We start from the raw sequence: 24,659 nt of genomic DNA, 5'->3' as shown, positions 1-24,659 counted from the left end.
CTGAGAAAGCATCTTTCTGAGGTGATATTTCTAGATCAAGACAATCTCCTGAACTCCAAACCGAATGTCAGAATGGGAAAGAAAGGTTATTTAAGCAATTTTGAGCGTGGCATGGTTGTTGGTATTTCACAATCTGCTCAGTTACTGGGATTTCTACGCACAACCATGTCTAGGGTTTAGAAAGAATGGTGTGGAGGGAAAGGGAAAAACATCCAGTATGTAGCAGTCATGTGGGCACAAATGTTGATGCTAGAGGTCAGTAGAGAATGGGCCGACTTTTTCAAGCTGATACAAGAACAACTTTGACTGAAATAAGCACTCGTTACAACCGAGGTATGCAGCAAAGCATTTGTGAAGCCACAACACGCACAACCTTGAGGTGAATGGGCTACAACAGCACAAGACCCCACCGGGTACCACTCATCTCCACTACAAATAGGAAAAAGAGGCTACAATTTGCACAAGCTCACCAAAATTGGACAGTTGAAGACTGGAAAAATGTTGCCTGGTCTGATGAATCTCGATTTCTGTTGAGACATTCAGATGGTAGAGTCAAACTTTGGTGTAAACAGAATGAGAACATGGATCCATCATGCCTTGTTACCACTGTGCAGGCCAGTGGTAGTGGTGTAATATGTGGGGGATGTTTTCTTGGCACACTTTAGGCCCCTTAGTGCCAATTGGGCATCATTTAAATGCCACAGCCTACCTGTGCATTGTCATCTATCCTCTGATGGCTACTTCCAGCAGGATAATGCACCATGTCACAAAGCTCGAATCATTTCAAATTGGTTTCTGTTCTGAAGGCGAAAGGGGGTCAAACACAGTATTAGTATGGTAATAATAATTCTTTAGGTGAGTGTATGTGTTCTGTCTGTTTGTTTCCTAACCTGTGCCCTGGTTAGTCAGACATTATCATTATTAAGACTATTGGTCAGTTTTTTAGAGAGTACAGTATTTCGTTCTGGGAGGGATTGAGGTCATCTCTCTTTAGCAGGTCAGGTCTCCTCCAAAAATTATTCCGCTTGTGAGTCTTCTCCAGCGTCCCAGTCAGCTTGTGGGTTTTCTCCAGAGCCTCAATAAACTTGTGACTCTTCTCCAGAGGTTAGATCTCAATCCGAGTCAGCTCCAGAAACCATGTCTCCGTTATCAGTTTTGATGCCTGCCTCGTGCCCTGGGAATCTGGGATCTTTTGGGCTTGGCCATGGATCTCCTGGTTCTGCTCTTCATTTCCCTGTTCCTTCTTGGCCTGTATTTCCTGTTCTGCCCTGCCCAGATTACCATCCCTCCTAGAACTGTCACTCCAGATTTTTCTACTGGGACGAGGCCGGTCAGGTCCATCTGGGCCTTCATGAAAGACAAAGACTCCATCCCCACCCTGCCCCACCTCTCTGGGACTGTACCATTTTGGCCCCTTCCCTCCCATTGATGTTTTTGGTGTGCCACTCCATCCATTTATTGTACATACAAAAATATATCATCCCTGCGGCACTCTATCGCAAAAATGTGTGACAATTATTTAGATTCTTAACTGCAGAAGACAATGCAACAGTACAGCCAGGGCCTGAAATTAACACCCGACCACGCGCCAAATGCGGGTCGATTTTGCAATTAGCGGGTAACACTGTCAATCTACCAGCCACATTGGCGGGTAGCCAATGCGAATCAGTGATGCGCGGGTCAATGTATAAACAACCCCCTCCCGACCGACATTTTCAACTAACCCGCCCGCAATTGTTCAAAATAGTTTTTAAACCCGACCGACTGACCGCGGCCAGAATATCATTAAAATATTTGTTTGGGTAACCGGCACCCGCTCATTTCTTATCAACCTGCGCATATCACTGATGCAAATTGAGTGATTCATTGAGGGTGCGACTGCTGTTTCGCAATGTTCATGCGATTGGAAAGAAGATGAGGCACTTCTCTGACTACGTTTGGATGTGCAAGTAAGTATTAAACTGTTGGTGAGATGGGATGTGAACGCAATGCTGACATAGGCTACAGTATAATCGCAGTTTCACAGATGTGTAGTGCTGCTGTGACGGATCAGAACTCTTGATGTGTAAACTTTAGAGAGAGTTGCGCTACTGTGTCTTATACTGTAGTACATTAACATACATTTTGCGAATAGAGTAATAAAAACCATGTATGTGGGGCGTTTATGTGCGCAGTTTGTGCCCCCTCCGTCTCTGTTTAAGGGCACTCAATAGGGCACATCGGAGAGACGCGTTCCTAAAAGCAAGCGTACATAAAATCTTTCTGCTCTTGACAGGGCACATATAAACAAAATGATCTCAACCGTATTCTTATTCTAATAAAACATTTCGTTATGTCTTAAAGTGTATGTATAGAGACTAGAGAGTCAAAAACTGTGTCTGTGCTGGTCTTAAAGAGATAGTAACTCAATTAACCTCCTTAAGTCTGTGTCATTAATGTTAATCAAACAACCTAAGACAACGAGAAATTCACTTTTGTAGCTCTAAAAAATAATTATATTTAATTCATACATTAAAAACAGTGTTATCATTCACTATTCAGGCAAAAAAAAACCTGGCTGGTAAAAAGTCACTGTGGCAGGTGGTCAAAAAAGTTAACTTTAGGCCCTGAGTACAGCCATCAAGAGACATATTTATTATCTAGAGTTGGAATAATTAAGACCTCTTTTTTTTGTCAGAATTTGATTAAAGGGAAATAATAAATATCCAGTGATATCAGTAAATAGAAAAATATGTAGTTGTGAGTAATTGACATAACAATGAAATCTGATTCTGATTATTTTTTTAATAACCTAAAGAGAACCTTCCCAGAACGTTCTCTGCAGGTTATTTAGGTTACCTAACGGGAACCTTCCAAGAACGTTCCCTGCAGATTATATTTTAGGTAACCTAACAGTAACCTTCCCAGAATGTTCCCTGCAGGTTTTATTTTTATTACCTAACGGGAACCTAAATCATTTATTGTTATAAATAAATAAAATTAATAAATTATTGTTCAATAAAAGGTGTATAAATTGTATTATGTAAATTAATGTACATTTTATGAGATGTTTTTAAAAATAATGTTTTATTTCAAATATCATTAAGTATTTTTATGTAATTTATATTTGTTTTTAATATAATTAAATTCATGGTTTATCAAATTCTTATTATGAACAATAAAAGCAATGTAGAGAAAACGTTTGTTGATTGATTATTTATGCACAGGCAATCAGAATGTAGAGGTTAGGAGAATCTTCTGGGAACGTTCCCTGCTGGTTAGCCAATAAAATTTTCTTAACATAAATAAAACATTCCATTTAAATTCTGAGAACGTTCCCGGAACCTAAAAGGAACGTTCTATTTACATTAAGAAAACATTCCTGGCTAATCAGCAGAAAACGTTCTTGGGAACGTTCTGGGAACAAAAACAAACATTCCCAGGACGTTCTGGGAACCAGAAATCGTTTGCTGGGTAATACTGATCCATTTGGCACTCTGTATGTAACCTGATTTTAATCTAATGTCTCTTTATTAACACCCAAATGGTAACACTTTAGGTTGTATTAGTAAAATTTGTAAATGCACTAACTAACTGTAACGGTTTCTATGTGGTGAGGATAAAGGAGGACGAGGAAGGTAGATAAACTTTATAAACTTTAATTATAAAACAAGAAAAGGGCATACAGACAGATAATCCACACTGACACAACGGCATATAACAAACTAGGTTTAACACATTACCAGTAGATTAGACGAGCTATTGAAGACAGGCAGCGCATATATACACAAGACAGATAATTAAATGAAACAAGACACAGGTGAAGACAATGGGAGATAACAAGAACTGAAATTGAATAATTAACAAGATAATGACTAAATGAACATGAGGATGAATACAAGGGAAACATGATTAAAACACTAACAAACCAGAATGATATTGTGAGACTGACATGAACAAACAATATAGTTTTCAGTATGTTTTAATCTTTGTTATTGTTAGTTAGTGTCAATACAGTTATTCATGTTAGTTCATTGTGCATTAGTTAATGTTAGATTTACATTTGGCAGACGCTTTTATCCAAAGCGACTTGCAGTGCATTACAAGGTATACATTTCTTCTTCTTTTATAAGTATGTATGTGTATTTTTTGGGTTCAATCCCATGACCTTTTACGCTGCTAACGCAATGCTCTACCACTGAGCTATACAGGAGCACATTGCAAACAATGAACAATATGATAACAGTTACAACACCTGATTTTGCAGAAGTATTAATATATGCCAAAATTAACATGAAAAATTTATAAATTCTGTAGAAGTATTGTTCATTGTTAGTTTATGTTAGCTAATGCATAGTTGCCCCCCATGCATAATGCATAGCTAACTAATTGTTAAAAAATACAACCTTATTGTAAAGTGTTATCACAGAAATTTATAATGATCAGATACTACGTAGGACATAAGCCTCCCCAATAAAAACAACATTGTTTTAATTTAATCTTTTTTAAAGCATATATGTACAATTAAGTGAATTATAAACATTTCTAAATGTAATTTTTTAATGTTTGCCAAATATAAATGATATGTTATGTTGTTTTATATCTTCAGATTAAACTCCAATCCCAAATCTATTAAAGGACTTCATTGCTTTCCTCACAACTGCCATAATGAAAAATGAGCAGAATCACTCTGTAATAAACAAAGAGCAGCAAGTTATCGTCAGTATCAAATCCATAGATGATATTGGTTATGATCTCCAAGATTCAATGGTAAGTCTCTTTATTTAGTTTTAGAAAGTTAACTCCATGTGGCAACAAGAACAATGTGGCACACAATACTTTGAAATGTCTTGGTGGAAAATCTGAACTGTATAACTAATAACTAACTATAAAACAGTTTGAAGTCATAAAACACAGACATTGTGCTTTTAAATCATGCTTCCTTCCCAACATAATCAGTTTTGGAGCAGCTGTTCGTCGTCTTCCATTGAAACTGCTTCCATTGAAATCAATGGGATCGTGTCGCTCTGCTACTGCTAGTCGCTGCTAGTCTGAATGCAGCTTTAGGCGGCTAGCGTCGGAATCGCCCCACAGTTGCCGCTTTTCTTGGCGCCTGCCATGAAACGGCAGTATTTTTTGGTTCCACGTAACACAAGCATCTGCATGTGGAAAGTTTATGCTCCACCTGTGGATCTGTATGCGGTTTTTCACTTTCTAGACACTCACTCATGACTGCAGCGTCCCACCTGAAAGTTTTTTTTAAAAAGCATTTATTATTTAATTATGCTGTATAAATCATCATGCGTGTCAGTTGAGACACCTTTGTGGGACGTGTTCCCCTGGTTTAGAGGAATTGCAGTGTGGGAAAAATTATTATTTTTTTAAATAATAAATTGTGGTTTAGTCAAAGAAGCAGTTTAGTTTACTCAAGTGCATGACTACTGAAGGTTGTTTTCTTTCACTTGTGATATCTTTCTTTGTAACAACATACATAGCCTATAAATGCATTTCTGACTAAGCTGATTAACCGTAGCTCAGACACACATAGCTGTGCCTTAATCACAAATAAAGTTCAACAAACTAAGGATTAAAAGATCGGTTTTAGCTTGACAACCAGGCTTCATTAGGTTTGATGGTAGGACCGTATTTCTGTCAAAACTGTGATTTTTGCATAAGTATGTGCATATAAAATCATGTGAAACCTGGACAGAGAGAGCACAAGTTACTTGTCTTACATGCTAAGATCTATTTACAGGTTGCTATCTGAAATGTAAAAATACTTTATTAAATAGGCCTTTGCTATTCAACACCAACAAATCTAAAATCAACATACAAAGTATGTTTAGACAAACACCTCATTATACAATGAACACTTCATTAAATAGATGCATAAGACTTGAGTAAGGGATCTTGGAGAGTTTGATGTATGGCTTTATAGTTGAATCTAATATTAGCTCTTGGCTCCTCTTACTCCTCTCAAATATCAACAGGGTTCAGTTCATGACTTTAGGCTTACTTCATTTTGAAAGACCGAAAGCAGAACAGAAAGCAGGGTTAAAAATTAAGAGAGAGCGAGAGCAGGTTGGAGGCAGGATCAAACTGCGATTGGGAGATGAATTTATCTGAGAGTGAAAGTCAAGGGTCTCAACTACAAAGCGTCTGCAAATCAAGGCACTTTTTAAAGGATGTAGTTTTTCATGGAAAATTCCAAGTGAGTGTGGCATGAATCAATGTTTTTTTGAAAACTTCTAGACATATTTGATACCTGCAAGAATGCACACCTGATCCTATGAATTACTGCTATTAATAGCTCTTTCATTGACTTGAATTTGATTGAAATATGAATATATCTACAGCACAGTACAGATTGAATTATACAGATGAAAACATGGCAGGTCTATATTTACTTATGTGTCATAAAGCATGAGCAAATGTTCCTGTAAGATGTAGATCGACACCAGAGGAAATGTTATACTGCAGAACAGGCTCTGCAGTTGCTGGATCACTTGCAGGAGCTGTACAAAAAAAGCTGACCTCATAAATAAAGACTTCAAAAACATAAACTTTTATGTCATATCTAAAACTGACCCAGACCACATGCCTTATGCATATATGTACAGGCATGTTTGTAATATGATGTGTTCGCTATCAATTGCCTTCTTGACCAGCACACACAAATACAATATGTAAGTCTTTTGGCCTTTTTCCTACAAATGATTCAGCAACTGCAGAGTATATTATATACATGTCATGTTAATGTAAAGAATAATAATTGTTTATCCAAGGTTGTACAATTTGAAAGTCATTTTAAAGAAAAGTGTTTGGTTACTTTATTTTAGGGTGTCACTGTATACAGTGTAATTATACATTTAAGTACTGAGTAAGAACAACATGTTATTCGCATGTAATTGTGCTTAATTTACTGGTATTACTATAGTAATTACATAACTGATAAACTGGGAATAAATTCGATTTTTTTAAAGTTGCTTATAATGGACACTTTTGATTTAAAAAATGCATTAGTTTATGCAGAAAGAAGATGGACTAAGATTAGTAAATGTTCTAGAAGGATTGTTAACTAATGCATTTACAAATACAACCTTATTCAAGTGTTAACAAGTTGATTTAAGGTTGTATTTACAGGTATTTTGACATTTTACACTCCCAGAGATACAGAGGTACAAAAGTTGTCACCGTGAGGCGGTACCCTTTTAAATAAGACACATTTTTACCTAAATTTGCCTACTGGTACCAAATCTCTACCTTTATGGTACATATTAGGCCTTTTTTAATGAGATCTGCCCCAGAGACAGCGTTTGTACCTTTATTTCTGACAGTTTATGATCTTACAGTATTACAGTGCAGTGATTCTAGTCAGTGTTTTGAGCAACCCAGCCTGAACTAATGCTTTGACTAATGTGTTACCTTATATTGATGTGAATGTTTATAAAAATGTTAATAAAAGTTTAATTGTACTTTTACTGTAAGATGATACAGTTTATGAAACATTTTATACATGGTCTTGTTTGATAGCATTATGAATATAACAGATTGTTTTAAGCAGTTGACTAATTCACTTGTTTGTTTGTTTGTTTGTTTGTTTTTTATAAAAAATATCCTGTTTATTTCTTTTTCTACTGCAATTCGACATTCCATAGACGTAATGGTTTTAACTATTTATTCTATTCCCTTCCCCTAACCCAAACCCAAACCCCAACAGAAAACTATTTCAGATCAAGAAACATCATTCTGTTTGATTCATAAGCTTGTTTCCTCACAGGGGACCTTAAAATGTCCCCACGAGGTCACAAAAATACTGGTATTCCTATCTGATAATTACGAGGTACACACACACAAACAAACACACACACAGTGACTGCTCAGTGCTGATGTTGTCCCCTTTCCTCTCCCCTCAGCTCCTGAAAGCTCTCAGTCCAGAGGAGAACACACTTTGTCGGCGTGGTCTGTACTTCCAGGATGGCAAGAGACGGGTAGACTACATCCTCACTTACCAGATCAAAAAGACCAGTAGCTCAAGACGGCATACGATACATCTTATTGACAACGCCTTCACTCGTACCCTGCGCCGTGGTCGAGGGCCACCACCACCCAAAAATGACCCTGAAGCAGGCTCTCGTGCTCACAACATGAACCACCACGATGATGACAAGTGTTTACGGCGTGAGGAGTTTGAGATTAACCTGATGGAGATGGGCCTGGAGCTGGAGAGAGAAGAGGAGGTATGTGTCTATTTCTTCATGATTACTTTGGGAACGTGATTGGAAGGGAACCACATTCCCACACCATAGGGCTTTTGTGGGCAATAGATCTGTTTTTCTTTTTGGCTGAGCTCAGTTAAATTCAAATGAGCACTCACCGTGAAAATGGACAAAAGACACATTGTCATGTTGCAAAGCACTATATATGACCACAACACAGTTTTAAGCTAAACATCGACTCTTTTCTCTTTTAGTTATTGTAAAACACACACACACACAAACATCACTATAAAAGTGAATGTAACTGTGTTACTTAAAAAATATGTTTAAATATGTCAAATAACTTGGATGCCCCCAGTATTAAATATGTTAAATTAATGAAATGGACACTAAAGAGAAACCACTAATTTTGTGGCAGCATGTGACGATGTGAGGTGCTTCATTAGATCAGAATAGCTTGCCACAGAAGTGGAGAGACTTCTTTCTTCTCTTTTTTCTGAGTTGCACGGTACATAAACATACTTACCTTTCACCTCAACGATGGAAAAGTAGTGCTTATTATACTTGCAGTGTTTGCGAACGCTACCTTTAAGCTTGTTGTACTTGCCATCAATCTGTCGTTGTCGGTGTGTGTGACTTGGAGGGACTGCTGTAAGAGGACCGGGTTTTCTTTGAGTGGTTTGGGATGGGAATAGGGACCACAGCAGCAGCAGCACCCTCTGCTCGTTGAGAAGAGAGAATGATAAATGCTTTCACATCAGTTTTCAAAAGTCTCCAACCACACCAGTAAAGGTCACTAGATTTATCCTTGTCGCTTTTTTTTTAAATAAGTTCGCTAAAAGGGTCTAGAAAGTTGCTAAATCTAGCGACAAAGTCGCCAAGATTACACCACTGCTCGGACTGTACATGTGCTCAGACATGTGTGTAATCAAACAACATGTGTCCCACCCCCAAAACACACACCAAAGAAAAAAAACAATGCAGGTCTACTGTCTGGTTGAGACTTGAGAGAGAGCCTACTTGAATGAAAATTGCTTCAGTGAGATCAATTATATTGATGTGCAGCATTGTATTGTCAGTAATGGTAACAGCATTGTAACAGGGGGAAACAGTAATTGGTTTGATTACTCTTTACTGAAAAAAGCAATGCCATTATCAACGCCGTTTATTTATAACACTGTTATTCCCATCACTTGTCAGGATCATAAATATTTGGACACATTTTTTGTTAGTTTAGTTGTTATTTAATATGTGTTTAAAGTATACACACTCAGCTTTAATTTAAAGGTATTCACATTCAAATTGGACATAAGATTTAGGAATAACAGCTCTTTAACATGTAGCACCTTCTTTCAAGGGACCAAAAGTAATTGGACAATTGACTTAAAAGATGATTTTTTGTAGGTGTGGGCAAGTCCTTCTTTGTTATTTTTTCTTCAGTTCAGCAGGCAAAAGTTCTGGAGTTGATTCTAAGTCTGGCATTTGCATGCAGACACTGTTGCTGTAAATCTTCATCATGCAGTAAAAGAAGCTCTCCGTGCATTGTTCGATTTTAGAAATGAAACAAATCCATCAGAGAGATAGCAGCAACATTGGAAGTGGTCAACAATATGGTTCAATCTGAGAAATAAAAATGAATACACTGGAGAGTTAAGCAACAATTTAAAAAAACATGGACATCCATGGAAGACAACAGCGGTGGATGAATGCAGGATTTTCTCCTCTCCAAGAAAAACCCATTTACAACATCAGTTAAGTGGAGAACACTTTTAAGGAAGGAGGCATGTCATTGTCAAAGTCTACAATGAAGAGACTTCAAAAGAGCAAATACAGAGGGTTCAACACAAGGTGCAAACCATTCATAAACCTCAAGAATAGAAAAGCCAAATTGCTCTTTGATAAAGAACATTTAAAAAATCCAAACCAGTTCTGAATCTTTTTCCAACCTGTACCAAAATGGCTGGAGGTATAAAGTATGACAAAGATTTGAAACAACTCATGATCCAAAGCATACATCATCCTCTGCTTCGCATCATTTATTACCACCTTGTGCATTATTTTCGAATAATTCAACGTCCCTTCGTCAATTATTCCTCACGTTTATACAGTGCATATATAATGCATTCTAGATATTTAAATATGTTCTTAAAAATATAAAAGGAAAATGAGACATTTGTTGTGGTTCTTTGTAAGTGGTTTCTGCTATAGAGAATACTTTTTCCTTTGAAGTGAACTTTAATTTTTCATCTTTTTATAATCAAACAGTAATATTACACAAAAAAATTTAACTGAAAACATGAAAAAACATAGAAGGAGCCCTTCAAATGCACACATGACTGACAGAGAAAAACCTTTAAATCTTTTCAGACAAAGACTCCTGGTGTCGGCTTTGTGAAGATTCACGCTCCGTGGGGTGTTCTCTGTCGAGAGGCAGAGTTTATGAAAATGAAGATGCCTACCAAAAAAGTTCAGTTTGTATAACTCTCAAAAGACTCACTATGTGCTCTAACATTACATTTGCAGTTTGTGATCAGTATTTGTGATGTTGTGCTGTTACTGTATAGGTTTATGAGGTCAAGAAGAGTAGAGGTGTATTGGAAAAGATCAATACATTTGTCTGCAAACTGACAGATCCCCTTCACCCAAACGTGGATGAACACAAAATACACAACGTGAAGCATCTTTCGTACCCATTCTCCAGAGAAAAGCAACATTTGTAAGTGTCTGCACATAATCTTCACATTGGAATGTTCAAAACACAGCCTTCCATAACATAATAATTCATATATATTTGGGTTTTCAGCGTGAATGTACTGTAGGAATTGATAGAAGTATGCCAAAAAATGTTGTTTTTGTCTTAATAGATTCGATTTGTCTGACAGAGATTCCTTTTTCGATAGTAAAACAAGAAGTTCATTAGTAAGTATAAATTGTTCTTTAAATATGTTGTATTAATCATGGATTGTATCTTTTTTAAGGTTTACTATGTATGTCGTTTTAGGTATTTGAAGTTTTAAAACGAACCAAGTGCACAAAAGCTAAATTTAGCATGGGTAAGTCTCTACTATTAAGAATGTTTGTGCACAAATATTTTTGTGTATTTAGTCACTGTGTTTCATGTTAACAACACAATCCAGTTAATCTACACTGTAAAAAGTTTTTCGTGGTGCTGCTGTTTCAACTAATTTTTTAAAATAGGTTTTACTGTCTCATCTACACAAAAATTGTTTTAATTCACAATTTTCTTTGCTTAATCCCACAAAAAAATAATTGTTATAGTTCACATCTGAATCTCAACAATGGTGACAAAGAAATGCAAAGCTTCATGCTCAATGCATGCTGGGTATGTACAAATTACAAATCACATCCAGGATTCCCAGCATGCACTGCGGTGTGAATAAATTTCTCAAGTATCAGATATTAACCACCATTGTAGTTATTACATTATTGGCTTCTTTTACCACAACAAACGTCTTTTAAACACAAAGGGCTCTATCTTACACCCGGCGCAATGCGCGACGCGTCTTTTGCTAGTTTCCACCCTGCGCAATTATAATTTTCACGTTTAGCGCCGCGTTGTTTAAATAGCAAATGCATTTGCGTCCCCTTTTGCTCCCATGGGCGTTCTGGTCTGAAAACGAGGTGTGTTCAGGTGCATTGTTTGCGCGTTGCTATTTTGAGGCAACTAAAATAGACTCCGCCATTGACCAACAAAAACCTGGTCTAAAGTCTAAAGTTAATGGTGCAATATGTTTTTTTTTTTTTGTTATTTAAAGAGCGCATTAGTATTAGTATGCGCCTAAACGGGACGACAACGCGGGTTTTCTTAACACATACATGAATGCGCAGCAGCACAAAAATGCTTTTAAATATGAAAGATTAAAGGATTGAATGTAAAAGATTATTATTGAGTCTCTTGGACATAATGAGGACTAATTATGAGATGTTAGAAGGCACAAAGAGCTGCTTCACTTGTAGCCTGGTAAGTAAATAAATGCTTTGCTTTAAACAAATGCTTTAATCTGTTTTTAAATGTTTTTTTTTAATGCTACCTCACGATTTATTGTATATGATGACTCTGTACCTGTGGATATGATGAGATGAGAAACATTTTTAAGTAATGCTTAAAAAAAACTGACGCTGTCCAAGTGCTGAACCTTGCGGAGAGTCGTTTGTAAATTCTTTATCTCCTGTTTGTTACAAATAAAGTATTTTTAAAGTACAAACCTTTTCTTTCATACTTGCGAATTATTTTTTTATGATATTGGATAGCCATTTAAAGCAATTAAAAGCCTGCTTTTTTTCTTCCATGACTAAAAGAAAATGGGTTTTAATGAAAAAATAACAATTTCAATACAAGTGAAAAACAACACAATTATTTAACATTAATCTTAAACTGGGGATCTTCTTCCTCCGCTTAGTTTTTCAGTTTACAAAGTCCGTCATCTAAATAGGGATTAGACATAACGCCAGCGCAACTGGCTTTTAAATGGGATTAGAGCTGAGACTCTCATTGGTTTATTGCACGTTACACCCAAAATACTCCCATTAATCATTAAAAAAATAGGACCAACCCTTTTCGACCATGCACTCGGCGCACAAACCATTTTTCCTGTCGTTAGCAAAAGTGGATTTGGACACGACCACTTAGACGTTGCGCTGTGCGCTTTAGACAATGCGCTTAGATCGTTAAAATAGGGCCCAAAGAGTCAAAAGCCATCTTAAACAAACACTGATCACCATAATGGTGACTTTAAATTAAACAAAACTAACATATAAACCTAATAAGTGAATAGTGTTTTCTACAGCAATGTTTAGAGGACATTCAGAAATATTTTGTTTTGTAACAGTTTGAAATGTATAAATTGTAACATTCCTCTAACATTCACACAACCAACCCTAAATTTTTCAAGTGAACGAAAACTATTTTTTGTGTGTAGATGAGACAGTAAAACATTACGATTTTAAGTTGAAATGAAGTAAAACAATTATGACTTAAATTTTGCATTATGGATCCATAACTTAACTATCTTTGTTCATTTAACTTATTAACTTACAAAAACCATAAACTTGAGGAATGTGAGGTGAGGAATACCCATTAGCCCTTGCGCATGAAAATTTTGAATGATTTAATTTTGGTCAAAGAAAAACAACTGATGGGACATATGAATTATCTTACACTCTTTGTAGCATTGTGCAGTTTGTGTGCTTCTGTAGAGAATTAAGTTCATTCATTGATTGACATAGAGTCAGTCCTGAATACCTTTCATTACAAATTGTTATATAAAGTTAAATGACAATTTAAGTTCAGTCTTTATGAACACCACATGAACTTAATTGGTTAAGTGCACTGTAAAAACTCCAAATTTGGTGAACTTAGCAATTTTAGTTCAGTCTATGTGGCCACCAAGTTAAGTGAACTTGAAAACGTTTTTGGGAGATCCATTACTTAATTGAATTCAGGCAACGAGTTTACTTAATGAAATGAGTTCAGTGAACTTATTAGGGTCTTCAGTGAACTTATGATTATAACACAAATTATAAATCAAGCATTAATCTATCATATTTTTTTTAAATATTGTTTAGGAATAACTAGTCTACTGGGCAGCGGAGTTTATACAGCAGCTTATCCATTACATGATGTAAGTATTTTTCTGTATTCTTAAACTTGTTTAAATGGGTAGATGGTAATCTGTTCTTTAGATCTTATTATGTAGCTATTAATCTGTACGGAACTGATTGATTATTGTAGTAACAATCTTATCTAGATGTACGTTCAGATCAGTGTCCAACTTTCTTTGAATAATGTGCATGTAACAGAAGGGCATCCAGCAGCAACACATATTTTTTACAAAATAAGTCTCACTGATTTTATTATCATTATCATTACAGGGTGATGTTGCTGGAGAAAGCGCAGAACCAAACGACAGAAAAGTAAGTTTTTCTCTAGGTCAGGGATGGGCAACTATAATTAAACACACCTGAAGCAGCCAATTAAGGTCTTAACAGGCATACTAGAAACATTTAGGCAGGTGTGCTGAGGCAAGTTGGAGCTAAACTCTGCAGGACAACGGCCCTCCAGGACCGAAGTTATTATTACAGAAATGTAATAAGTAGTCTTCCATTCCAGGCCATATTATGAATTTTATGGTCTAGGATGGAGTGCATGGAGGCATTTATTATTGTTAGAAGTAGATCAGTTTAGCATGTAATAACTATTCCAAACTATGCTAGTATTAGCATATTTCCTAAAGAAATTCTTAGGCTAAGATACTATCAAAGAAAGAAGTTTCAAAATCACTAGGGTTAAGAATGAAACCATATTAATAAGAGCAGTTTGCTGTAATGTATAAATAAAAGTTATAAGTTAAACTGTTATCAGTAGTCACACAGTATGCAAGCCTACAGGCAGGCTGTGGTCAAGGGGTTTAAAAAACTCTTTAGGAGAAAGAATCCAGTGGTAGAAAAATTTCTTCGAAGAAAAAAAACGTGTTAGAGGACCATAATTAGCTAGGAGGGCCAGTTCTGCAATCTGTGACAACGCTGCAATCTCGAAAGGAGGATTAACTATAACTCAAAACTCCTAAGAAGGCCAGACTCTGAACTGTGGTTCGATGCATAAACACCAACAACAAAAATCAATTTAATTCAAGTTTCCACTTAATTCAATAACATAAATTCAATCGAACATTTTAAACCAGTAGTAGAGATTTACTTGTTTTAAATGTAAACATTTCCAAAAAGCCAAACTTAGTATCTTAATTTTGCTTCTCAAGTAAATGTATCTTAGTTTAAGATTTTTGTAGTTCTTTATTTTGTAGTTTCTCTTCAAATCTCTTAGATTCCCAGATCTCATCAGTTCTTTACAGATTAACAGATCTCTTTAGTTCTTTAGTGGTTCACAGATCTCTTCATTTCTTTACAGATTCACAGATCACTTCAGTTCTTTATAGATTAACAGATCTCTTCATTTCTTTACAGATTCACAGATCACTTCAGTTCTTTATAGATTAACAGATCTCTTCAGTTCTTTACAGATTCACATATTACTATAGTTCTTCACAGATTCTCAAATCACTTCAGTTATACACAGATTCACAAATCACTTCAGTTATACACAGATTCGCAGATCCCTTCTGTTCTTTACAGATTCACAGTTCTCCAAATATCTCTTTGGTTCTTCACAGATACTTTGATCTCTTCAGTTCTTTACATCTTAACAGATCTTTTTAGTTCTTTACAGATTCACAGATCACTTCAGTTCTTTACAGATTAACATATCTCTTTAGTTCTTTACAGATTTACAAATCTTTTCAATTCTTAGATTCACATATATTTTTAGTTCTTTACAGATTAACAGATCACTTCAGTTCTTCACAGATTTGCAGATCACTTCAGTTTTACAGATTCATAGATCTCTTCAGTTCTTCACAGATTTCTTCTGTTCTTTACAGATTCACAGATTCGTTCTGTTTTTTACAGATTCACAGATCTTTTTAGTTCTTTACAGATTCACAGATAACTTCAGTTATTCACAGATTCACAGATCACTTTAGATCTCTTTAGTTTTTCACAAATTTAGGGATATCGTCAGTTCTTCTCAGATTCACAGATCTTATTTCCTTACAGATTCATTACCTAGAATCACCATAGCACACATGAAATAAATACATGTGTAAATAAATATTTTCAGTTTCTTATTAGTCAATGCAGCTCAAAATTTTTTAAATGTGTGCAGACACAATAACTGAGAATACCTTTAGAATGATGGTTACATTAAGCTGTGTCTGTTATCTTTATTATTTCAGTTGCTGTATGAAGAGTGGGCCAGCTATAGTGTCTTTTATAAGTATCAGCCTGTTGGTTTGATCAGGTAAATCACAAAGTCCTATTATTCTCCATTGTTGTGGGATCATTGTTAATATCTTTTAGTTATCTTACAGGAAGTACTTTGGAGAGAAGATCGGTCTATACTTTGCTTGGCTTGGGGTCTACACACAGATGCTGATCCCTGCCTCTTTAGTCGGGGTCTTTGTGTTCCTCTATGGATGTGTTACTGTTGATGATGACATTCCCAGGTGAGTGTACACGTCACTTTGAGCTAATGCACTTTTCCAATGGACAAGACTTTATTACATTCCAGATCTTATGCCGTTATTAATATTAATTGTTTTATTCAGTATTACAATTCATTACAATAAGACATTACAATCAAAAACATTGCTGCAATTTTAACTTTATTTTTTAAAGCAACTCATCACTAGCCAAATTAAAAAACAGTAAGATGAAAGTTGATTATATTTAAAGGTGCTGTAGAATAAAAAACTGTATTTATAGTAAAAAACTGGTCGGGTTGCTCTTACATATATTTTAGTCTAGGACTAGTCAAATCCCTGTCCAGGAAATCGCCCCATATGGTTTGTTTACTAATGTGAGCTACTGGCATGAGCCTCAGAGCAGATCAATCAGAGCAGAGCTCAACATTATTATTCATTACCCTTTCATGGTAATAATAGACCATTTAATTCAAAGGGGGAATCCTAGGGTTGTAAATGGACAAGTAAAACGTTTCTGGATAATTTTTATACTTAATAAAGTTACATACCATATCAGAGGACAACTGACCAAATTATTTCAACTTTTAAAACTTTAAGGCAACCAGGAATTTTTGAAAACGTATACATGTGCTAATATGTTCTTCCCATAATGCACAGCACAGCTGACTACGGCATCTAGTCCAAAATTACGCAGTACTTTTATAGTTAGGTTTTTAGATCTCGGATTGCGTTCTAACCATAAACAAACCGCTACAGAGTTCCCTTGAAAGAGTACCGAGACCACCTCCTAAAGGAGGTCTCGGTCCGCTTGTTTGGTCCAGTTTTGGTGCGCACCCGAATTCAAAAGCTGCATTCTCACCTGCCCAAACGAACCGCACCAAGTGAGCTATCGAACTATAATCTATTTATGATGACAATATATTATTTTCTATATACTATATTTTTAAGGGCATGTTTACACAACAACAAATGTAATAAAAAAGTTTTTCTTTGCGTTAAAAAAATTGCATACACACGGAAATGAGAAAACTATTTAAAACGCTGAATTATGTGTGCCAGGCCAGTAGATGCCGCTGTGTTTTTAGTCGCTGAAACACATGCATTTTTTTACAGAGCGATAAATACAAACAATTGCAATGTTGAAAGCATCGAGCAGTTTTGTTTAGACAGATGATGAGGTTAGTCGCTGCAACTTTGTACACTGTAAAAAAGTGCTAGAAGATTAGAAATAATCACTTTTATATTAATTTTGGTATAATCAAAATTATTATTATTAGTAGTAGTATTAATACTTAAAGAATAACCGAATACACAACACATGCTTTGGTGAGCTTCTTAAAAGAAATACAGTATTTTTTGGATATGCTTGTGATGTCCATTTGCTTAAAGGAATAATGTAGTCAATAAATACAATGGAGTATCCATGAATGAGCACTTAGTTCCCCAAAACATCTGTCCTAGGGTCTATTTTAAGTAAGTAAAGTAAAAACATCGTCAATAACTCATGTCTAAGTTAAACACAGTTGCATAACAGTTCATCAACCTTTATCACATTTTTGTCTAAAAATACTGCAGGCTAATAAAGTATGAGTCTCTCATCCTAAGTTTAAACTCTGGATCTGTGAAAGAGGAAGTGTATACTGTGAGAAAGAACATATAAAAGCAAACATCTGTCTAAAAATTCCCTCTGGAGTTTCTCACTGTCAGGATATTATGACAAATTCTGTAAATGACCTTTTGGACCCATTTCTACAGTTTTTACACTTAACCTTGTTTTTAGAATAGAAATAATAAAACAATAAATTTTTATCATGTTTAAATTAGTATCTAAATAAATATTTACTTTGGTATGATGCCCATAATCAGATATCTTTTAGGGTTTGAAACTGCTCAACAGGCTCAATACTTAAAACTATGTGACCTGTGTAAACAAAGCAAAAATCGTTTTTAGTGATTGACTATTTCATAAAATAATGTGAAAAACATTATGTGTAAATACAATCTTGAAATCTTTACTATTAATTGACTAAGATCATGTCAAAGATTGAAATCAATGAAAAATCAATGAGTAAAATCAATCTTTAGGGATTCATTGCAGCATTTTGTATTAATATTTTAAAGTTTTTTGCCCTTCAATTTTTTATGTTTATGTGTTTAAAATTAAAGTTAAATGAACTAAGATTTTAAAGCATAGGTCCAATACACAACAATGTAAGTGATTAAGTTTACTTTAAGTTTACCAATATATAAATCAAAACTAAGATTTCTGTGACTTTATCATTTAAAGCTTGAGTAGATTAGTATTGCATATCTGAAGAGTTTTTAGTTTTATCCGATTTAGAGAGATCAGGTCTTGTGATTGTTTCTGAAGAAGCACAAAATCCCAGAAGTGTCCAGTGGGAGGAGTGAGTCACAAAGCAAGCAACATACTCAAAACATTATCCCACTATCTCTGGATAACTTAATGATTCAATACATGTTCGTTCTGTTTACATTATATGCACTTACGTGCCAATTGCCAACAAAACACACTCATTTGATGTAGTTGAACTTACTGTCTGCAACTCCTCTGCTACCCCAGATAAACAAACTATATTCATTATTTCAATAATGCCCGCCATTGTTGAGTCTTGTTAAAAAAAAAACTGTCGCGTGCAGTGATGTCCGTGACTTCTACTCGAAGGAAGCTAATGAGCGGGGTACCCATGTTCGGAAAAAAAACTTTCTGAAGGAAAGAGAAGGCATTTGTTTGGCCAAAAAATACTCTGTCGCAAGCTCTCATGTTTTTTCACACTTTGCATTTGTTTAACATGAGGATTATAACTCTTTAAGTGTGTTAATAAGCCACCAGAGTGCATGAAGTACCATGTCCCCCCTTTAAGGGGACATTTTACAAGACTTTTTAAAGATGTAAAATAAATCTTTGGTGTGCCCAGAGTATTTATGTGAAGTTTTAGCTCAAAATACCATATAGATAATTTATTATAACATGTTATAACGTGAGCAAAAATGTGCCGGTTAAATGCAAATGAGCTGATCTCTTTACTAAATGGCAGTGCCGTGGTTCGATTAAGGGGCGGTATATCCTTTTTTGACATCATAAGGAGAGCCAGATATTAATGGCCTATTTTTTCACACGCTTGCAGAGAATGGTTTACCAAAACTAAGTTACTGGGTTGATCTTTTTCACATTTTCTAGGTTGATAGAAGCACTGGGCACTCAATTATAGCATCTAAACATAGGAAAAGTCAGATTTTCATGATATGTCCTCTTTAATGAATGTAAGCAAGAAATACACAGCTAAACAATATGTTTAGGTAAATAAATAAAGTAAAAGGTTTTTTTTTTTTGATGGATTTGCATGTGATGTCCATTATATGCACTTTATATTATTAACTTTAAAAAAGGTATATAGGCATGGTTCTCTATCTAAAGAACATAAATTTGCCCTTTATTATTTTATAAACTATTATGCGACACCAATTAAATGAAGTGTTACTGAGATTCAAAATAGTTTATTGGCATGATAAAAATGATCTTGACATTGCCAATTGGTTTTATGCCCAGCTGCACTACTTCCTGAACTTCGGCCGGCTCCTTGTTTCCTGTCTGCCATTGTTGGACAGACTGATTAATCCAGGTGTGTCTGATTATTGTTGTTGTGACTACTGAGGTCAGGCACACCTGGATTAATCAGTTTGTTTGTGACTACTGGGGTCAGGCACACCTGGATTAATCAGCTTGCCAATAATGGCAGACAAGAAACAAGGAGCTGGCTGAAGTTCAGGAAGTAGTGCAGCTGGACATAAAGCCTATTGCATTCAAATGTGAAATAAATATACATGTTAGAAACCAAGGTATAAATGATATCTACGATAATAAATTGGCTGAGGTGGCTTTTCTCTGGGATTAATTCTTAATGCTTTGTAGTGGAGATTTTGTGAATTGCTGGTTTTTAGGTAAGCGTGGAATTAAATGGCTTTTTTGTATTTTAATAGTGGGTACACAGTCCTAATTCAGCTCCACAAGCATTGTTTGGGTTTTTTCGCTGAGCATGTATTTTTTAGATTTCAGTCTGCAGAGTCTCTATTGGGTGTTTATTTGGGGCCAGGTATACTAAACGGGGCATCACAACTCAAAGGATTATGACTGTATAAACACCATTCTAGCATCTATCAATAAAGTTAATTCACACACAAGTTAGGTGAAGGGCAATTTAGTATATCCAATTCAGCTAAAAGCATGATTTTGGACTGTGGGAGTAAACCCACACTGCCACAGAGAGAACATGCAAACACAGAAAGGTCTCCTGACCAAAGCAACTGTGCTCCCCTCTCAACTAAACACATGATTGTTATCAATCATGGTAACAATGAACAAACATTCTATCAAAAAGAAGTTTAAATTAGGGCTGTCAGGTGATTACATTTTTTAATCAAATTAATTACTGTGCCAATTAATTAATAATTAGAGACTTCATTTATGTTTGTCCGGATGTTGCTGTAGTAGACCCTCTTTTGTAGGTGACAGCAGCCCCAGATCACCTGCAAAGAGGTTGGACGAGATGCTGGTGACTATCTTGCAAATTCAATTGATCTATATATTGAATAGCGTGGGGCTTAGACTAAAACCCTGCCTCACTCTGCGACTCTGTAAGAGAAAATCAGTGTTTATTCCCAATTTTAAACAGCAAATTAGTTGTTAGTGTACATTGATTTAATAATGTCATATGTTTTCCTGCCGATGCTACATTAAGTCAACTGAAGTAAAAGTCCCTCTTGCCAGATTGAGACAAAAGCTTTTTTGAAGTCAGCAAAGCATGATAAGCATTTCCTTTAATTTTGGTTGCTTTCCTTGTCAATAAGGTTATGTAGAGTGTACTGTATAAGTGGTCTGATGTGCTGTATTTTAATTGAAAACCAGTTGTCAGTAAGGTAATGGAGAGTCTGCTGTTTAAAATGTTGCAGAAAAGTTTACCTCAATTGCTGTTTACACAATATTCACGCGTTATTCGGGTCAGATTTGTCACTGCTTTAATGAATTGGTCTAATGAGACCTTGGTTCCAGATGTAGGAAAATACACCTGCACTAAAAATGATATTAAAGAGTTTAAGAATGGCTATAGTTTAAATGTGTGATCTGTGTATAAGATCATCTCATGTCTTTACCACATGCATTTTTGGGTTTAAGTGTGGCATAATTTATCCAGTGTAAATAAAGTGTTTTGATCATTTTTAATAGTTGACACTTAGTTTGTTGTATAGACCGTTTCAGCAGTAACAACATAAACAAGCGGCTGCACGTAACTTCCGGTAAACTCCGCTAAGAATAAATAACAACAAAGTTCTTTAAACGTAGTTTATTTATATAACAAGCAAGAGAACAACACATTGGAAACCAATACATTTGTTATTTTCGACGAGGCATTTGTTCAAGAGATCAGTTTAGCAACTAGTCAGACCTTAAAAAAAACGAAACCGGAAGTAAGGTTCGGATCCAGATTTGTATCACCTGCCTCCGATGAAACGGTCTATATGGTGATTTGTTCATGGTTTTATTTGTATTGGTTTGTTTCTAGAGATTGTTCAGTTTCTCTTAATTGGTTTTGTATTTCTTTTTCCTTCTTCGGGTATTTTTAAAGTTTTTGTTTCTCATGGTAATGTTCTCTATAATTCTGATTTAATAGAGTTCTCACTTCTTTTCGAAGATGTTTTGCAATCATTGTCAAACCATTTCTTGTTAATATTGATCGCTCTCTCTCTCTCTCTTTATTTCTTTTGTCAGTATGGAAATCTGTGATCCGCGGAAGAACGTCACCATGTGTCCGCTTTGTGATCGAGTGTGCAGTTACTGGAATCTGAGCACAGCGTGCGGGACGGCTCGGGCCAGTCATCTGTTTGATAATCCTGCCACCGTCTTCTTCTCTATCTTCATGGCGCTGTGGGGTGAGATCAGCACTGTCTTCATGACACAATCACTGTCCCGTTTCACATCTGGATATACACTCTTCCCCGGCTCTCCTTCACTACTGTATATCTTTCTCTTTCCGGCTCATTTTGAACTCTATATCCTTTAGTTCATCTTGGCGTCTTTAACATTTGCTTCCTGCGTGTCTCTGTGACTATAGGCAGATCTGCAGATTTCTGTAATGTTCCTCTGTTCTGTTCAGTGTCGTCTGCTGAGGGATTTTGGGCAGGAAGTCATTGACTTCCACCCTGTTTAAGGGCATGGAGTTCACACAGCAGATTTACAGTGCTTTCCATTTGTTTGCAAAGAGCCTGAAGACAGTTTTGGTCTTTTATAGGTATAAATGTAAGGTACATTGTACATAATGTACCCAAACCTCTTCTTTTAAGAGCCATTGTCTTTATTTCTTCCGTCACTTAGACTCTTATGTGGATATAAGTACTCTACAGATTTAAATTTATGTGTCTAAAGTTCACGTCATCTTCACAATACTGAACGATTCTGAAAACACTTTCGGATCCATCAGAATGCTCTGTTTAGTATACTGCATAGACCAAAAATAGACCAAAAACAAACAAAGCAGTACACAAGAACGCATCCTGTGAGAACAACCACTAACAGTGAGAGAAACAGAAAACTCTATGTAGTCATTATTTACTTAACCTTGTGTCACTTAAATCCCCTAAGGCTTTCTTTGTTCTTCAAAACCAAAACAAATTTAAAAAAGCTTGTTCTCCTTACAATGGATAGTGAACGACTCAGTAGCATAAAAGCTTTATAAAAGAATTGTGTATCACCCATGTTGTATTTTCTAAGGCCATGTTTACATTAATGTGTTTATCCTTTAAAACGCGTTACTTTTGCTACGTTTACGCCTTTCATGTACACTACACCACCGTTTTCGACCCTCATAAACGGATTCGTTCGAAAGCGCTGAAGACCCTGTTCTAGTTTGAGAACTCAGACGTTGTGCTGCAGTGTAAATGAACGAAGACGAAGTCTTATGTAAACGAACAGCTGATGTTAACGTGACAGACATAATAAACATAGTAAACAACCACCTATTATAAACGCTATATCAGATTGTTTTAACATGTATCTTTATAGATAATGTCTGTTTTATATTTATCTTTGAGTATTGTTAGGTTTAAATATTGTTGTAATGTTGTTTATGTTTTGTTTAAATTTAGGTAGCTTCTTACGAAAGATAGACTGTAATTTTAACTGCCATATAGGGCTTTGTTAAGGTCAATATGAAGGGAAAATTGTAATGGGTCAGACATTGTTTTCGAGTTTAATTTAGGTTTTGTTTGCTACTTTAATGAATTTCGTTTCATATAATTTGTCTCTTAATTTTAATCGATGTTTTGTTGATAAGTTTTGTGAATATAAATTAATAAAAACAATAAAATCAACGTCATATTAATATTTAGTTTTGCTACTTCTGTGTTGCTAGTGGAAGACGTGCACGGACATCTCACACTTTTAAAAATTAACGTCATAATAATTTTTTATTAAATAATTGCACACTGAACAGCGACAGGTAAGGGAAGATAAGTTGAAGTTTGCATTTGCTGAAATTTATTTTTGCTTCAAGTTTGCTTCTGTTTAGTACTGTTCACTTGAATGCTTCCTTTTAAAATCATAAAGACCTTTCTGTTTGGTTTATAACATCAACATAAACCTATTAATCAAATGAATATGTTGTAGGGGGGAGCTAGAACAATATATTTTTATAGGTTCAAAATAGTGTCTGTTGTAGTTGCTGGGAAAAATGATCCAGGTATGAATTTTTGTCAATATCGCACACCCCTAGGCTGCATGAATGCGCAAAGGTAAGCTATTATTAGAGTAATAGGTTATTTTACACTTTTATGCGCATGCCCAGTTACGTGATTGGTCATGTTTCATGCGTTTATGGTCGTGTATAGTGTGGATGAAGATTCTTTTTAAAATGCCAGTATAAACGAGGATCGTTTTCATTTTAAAATGCCGTTTTAAAACGCAAATGCTCTAATGTAAACAGGGCCTAAGAGTGTTCTGCATGCATACTAAGGGGTTTGGTGAAAAAAATTATTTTAAGAAAATATTGACCTGTGCTTTTCCTCTTCTTGTGTATTCTCAAAATAATGAAGAACCAGAACATACTGTATCAGTGATGTCTCTATAACAGGAGAGAAGACACAAACTGTGTTGGGTGCATCCTCTCGAATATTTAAATTTCATTTTACTTTATCCAAGCTTCTGTGCAAATGTTTTGTGGATGTTACTGATGTAGTTTTAGTAGTTACGGTAATAATGAGAAAAGTTTGAATGTGAGCTTCCTGAACTGTGTTGTTTGTGTGCATGTATAGAAGAGACATGAGTCAAGATTAGTAATTTTTTAAGCTTTATTTTGGCAGAAGAGATGTGCACTGCAAAAGACACACAAACCAG

General features: G+C 35.5%; 1 protein-coding gene across 3 annotated transcripts in view; it reads left to right on the top strand.

Annotated features, from left to right (window-relative positions):
* The window catches only part of ano1b (anoctamin 1, calcium activated chloride channel b), a 49,428-nt gene that overhangs the window by 10,272 nt on the left and 14,497 nt on the right, over positions 1–24,659 (top strand). For 2 of the 3 annotated variants that reach the window (XM_055191776.2, XM_055191778.2), the window contains exons 2-12: positions 4,589–4,749; positions 7,896–8,219; positions 10,566–10,664; positions 10,763–10,914; positions 11,063–11,117; positions 11,200–11,251; positions 13,785–13,840; positions 14,091–14,132; positions 16,007–16,071; positions 16,142–16,276; positions 22,041–22,201. In XM_055191776.2, coding sequence (XP_055047751.1) covers positions 4,648–4,749; positions 7,896–8,219; positions 10,566–10,664; positions 10,763–10,914; positions 11,063–11,117; positions 11,200–11,251; positions 13,785–13,840; positions 14,091–14,132; positions 16,007–16,071; positions 16,142–16,276; positions 22,041–22,201 — 1,243 coding nt within the window. In that variant the 5' untranslated portion in view covers positions 4,589–4,647. Of the gene's footprint in view, positions 1–4,588; positions 4,750–5,992; positions 6,191–7,895; positions 8,220–10,565; positions 10,665–10,762; positions 10,915–11,062; positions 11,118–11,199; positions 11,252–13,784; positions 13,841–14,090; positions 14,133–16,006; positions 16,072–16,141; positions 16,277–22,040; positions 22,202–24,659 lie in introns of those variants that run through there. The other variant, XM_055191777.2, reaches the window with a different exon arrangement.

Source organism: Misgurnus anguillicaudatus, chromosome 6, assembly GCF_027580225.2.
Source record: "Misgurnus anguillicaudatus chromosome 6, ASM2758022v2, whole genome shotgun sequence".
Classification (NCBI taxonomy): Eukaryota; Metazoa; Chordata; class Actinopteri; order Cypriniformes; family Cobitidae; genus Misgurnus; species Misgurnus anguillicaudatus.
The sequence above is the reverse complement of the archived record's forward strand: the minus strand, read 5'-3'. Positions and strand labels throughout refer to the sequence as shown.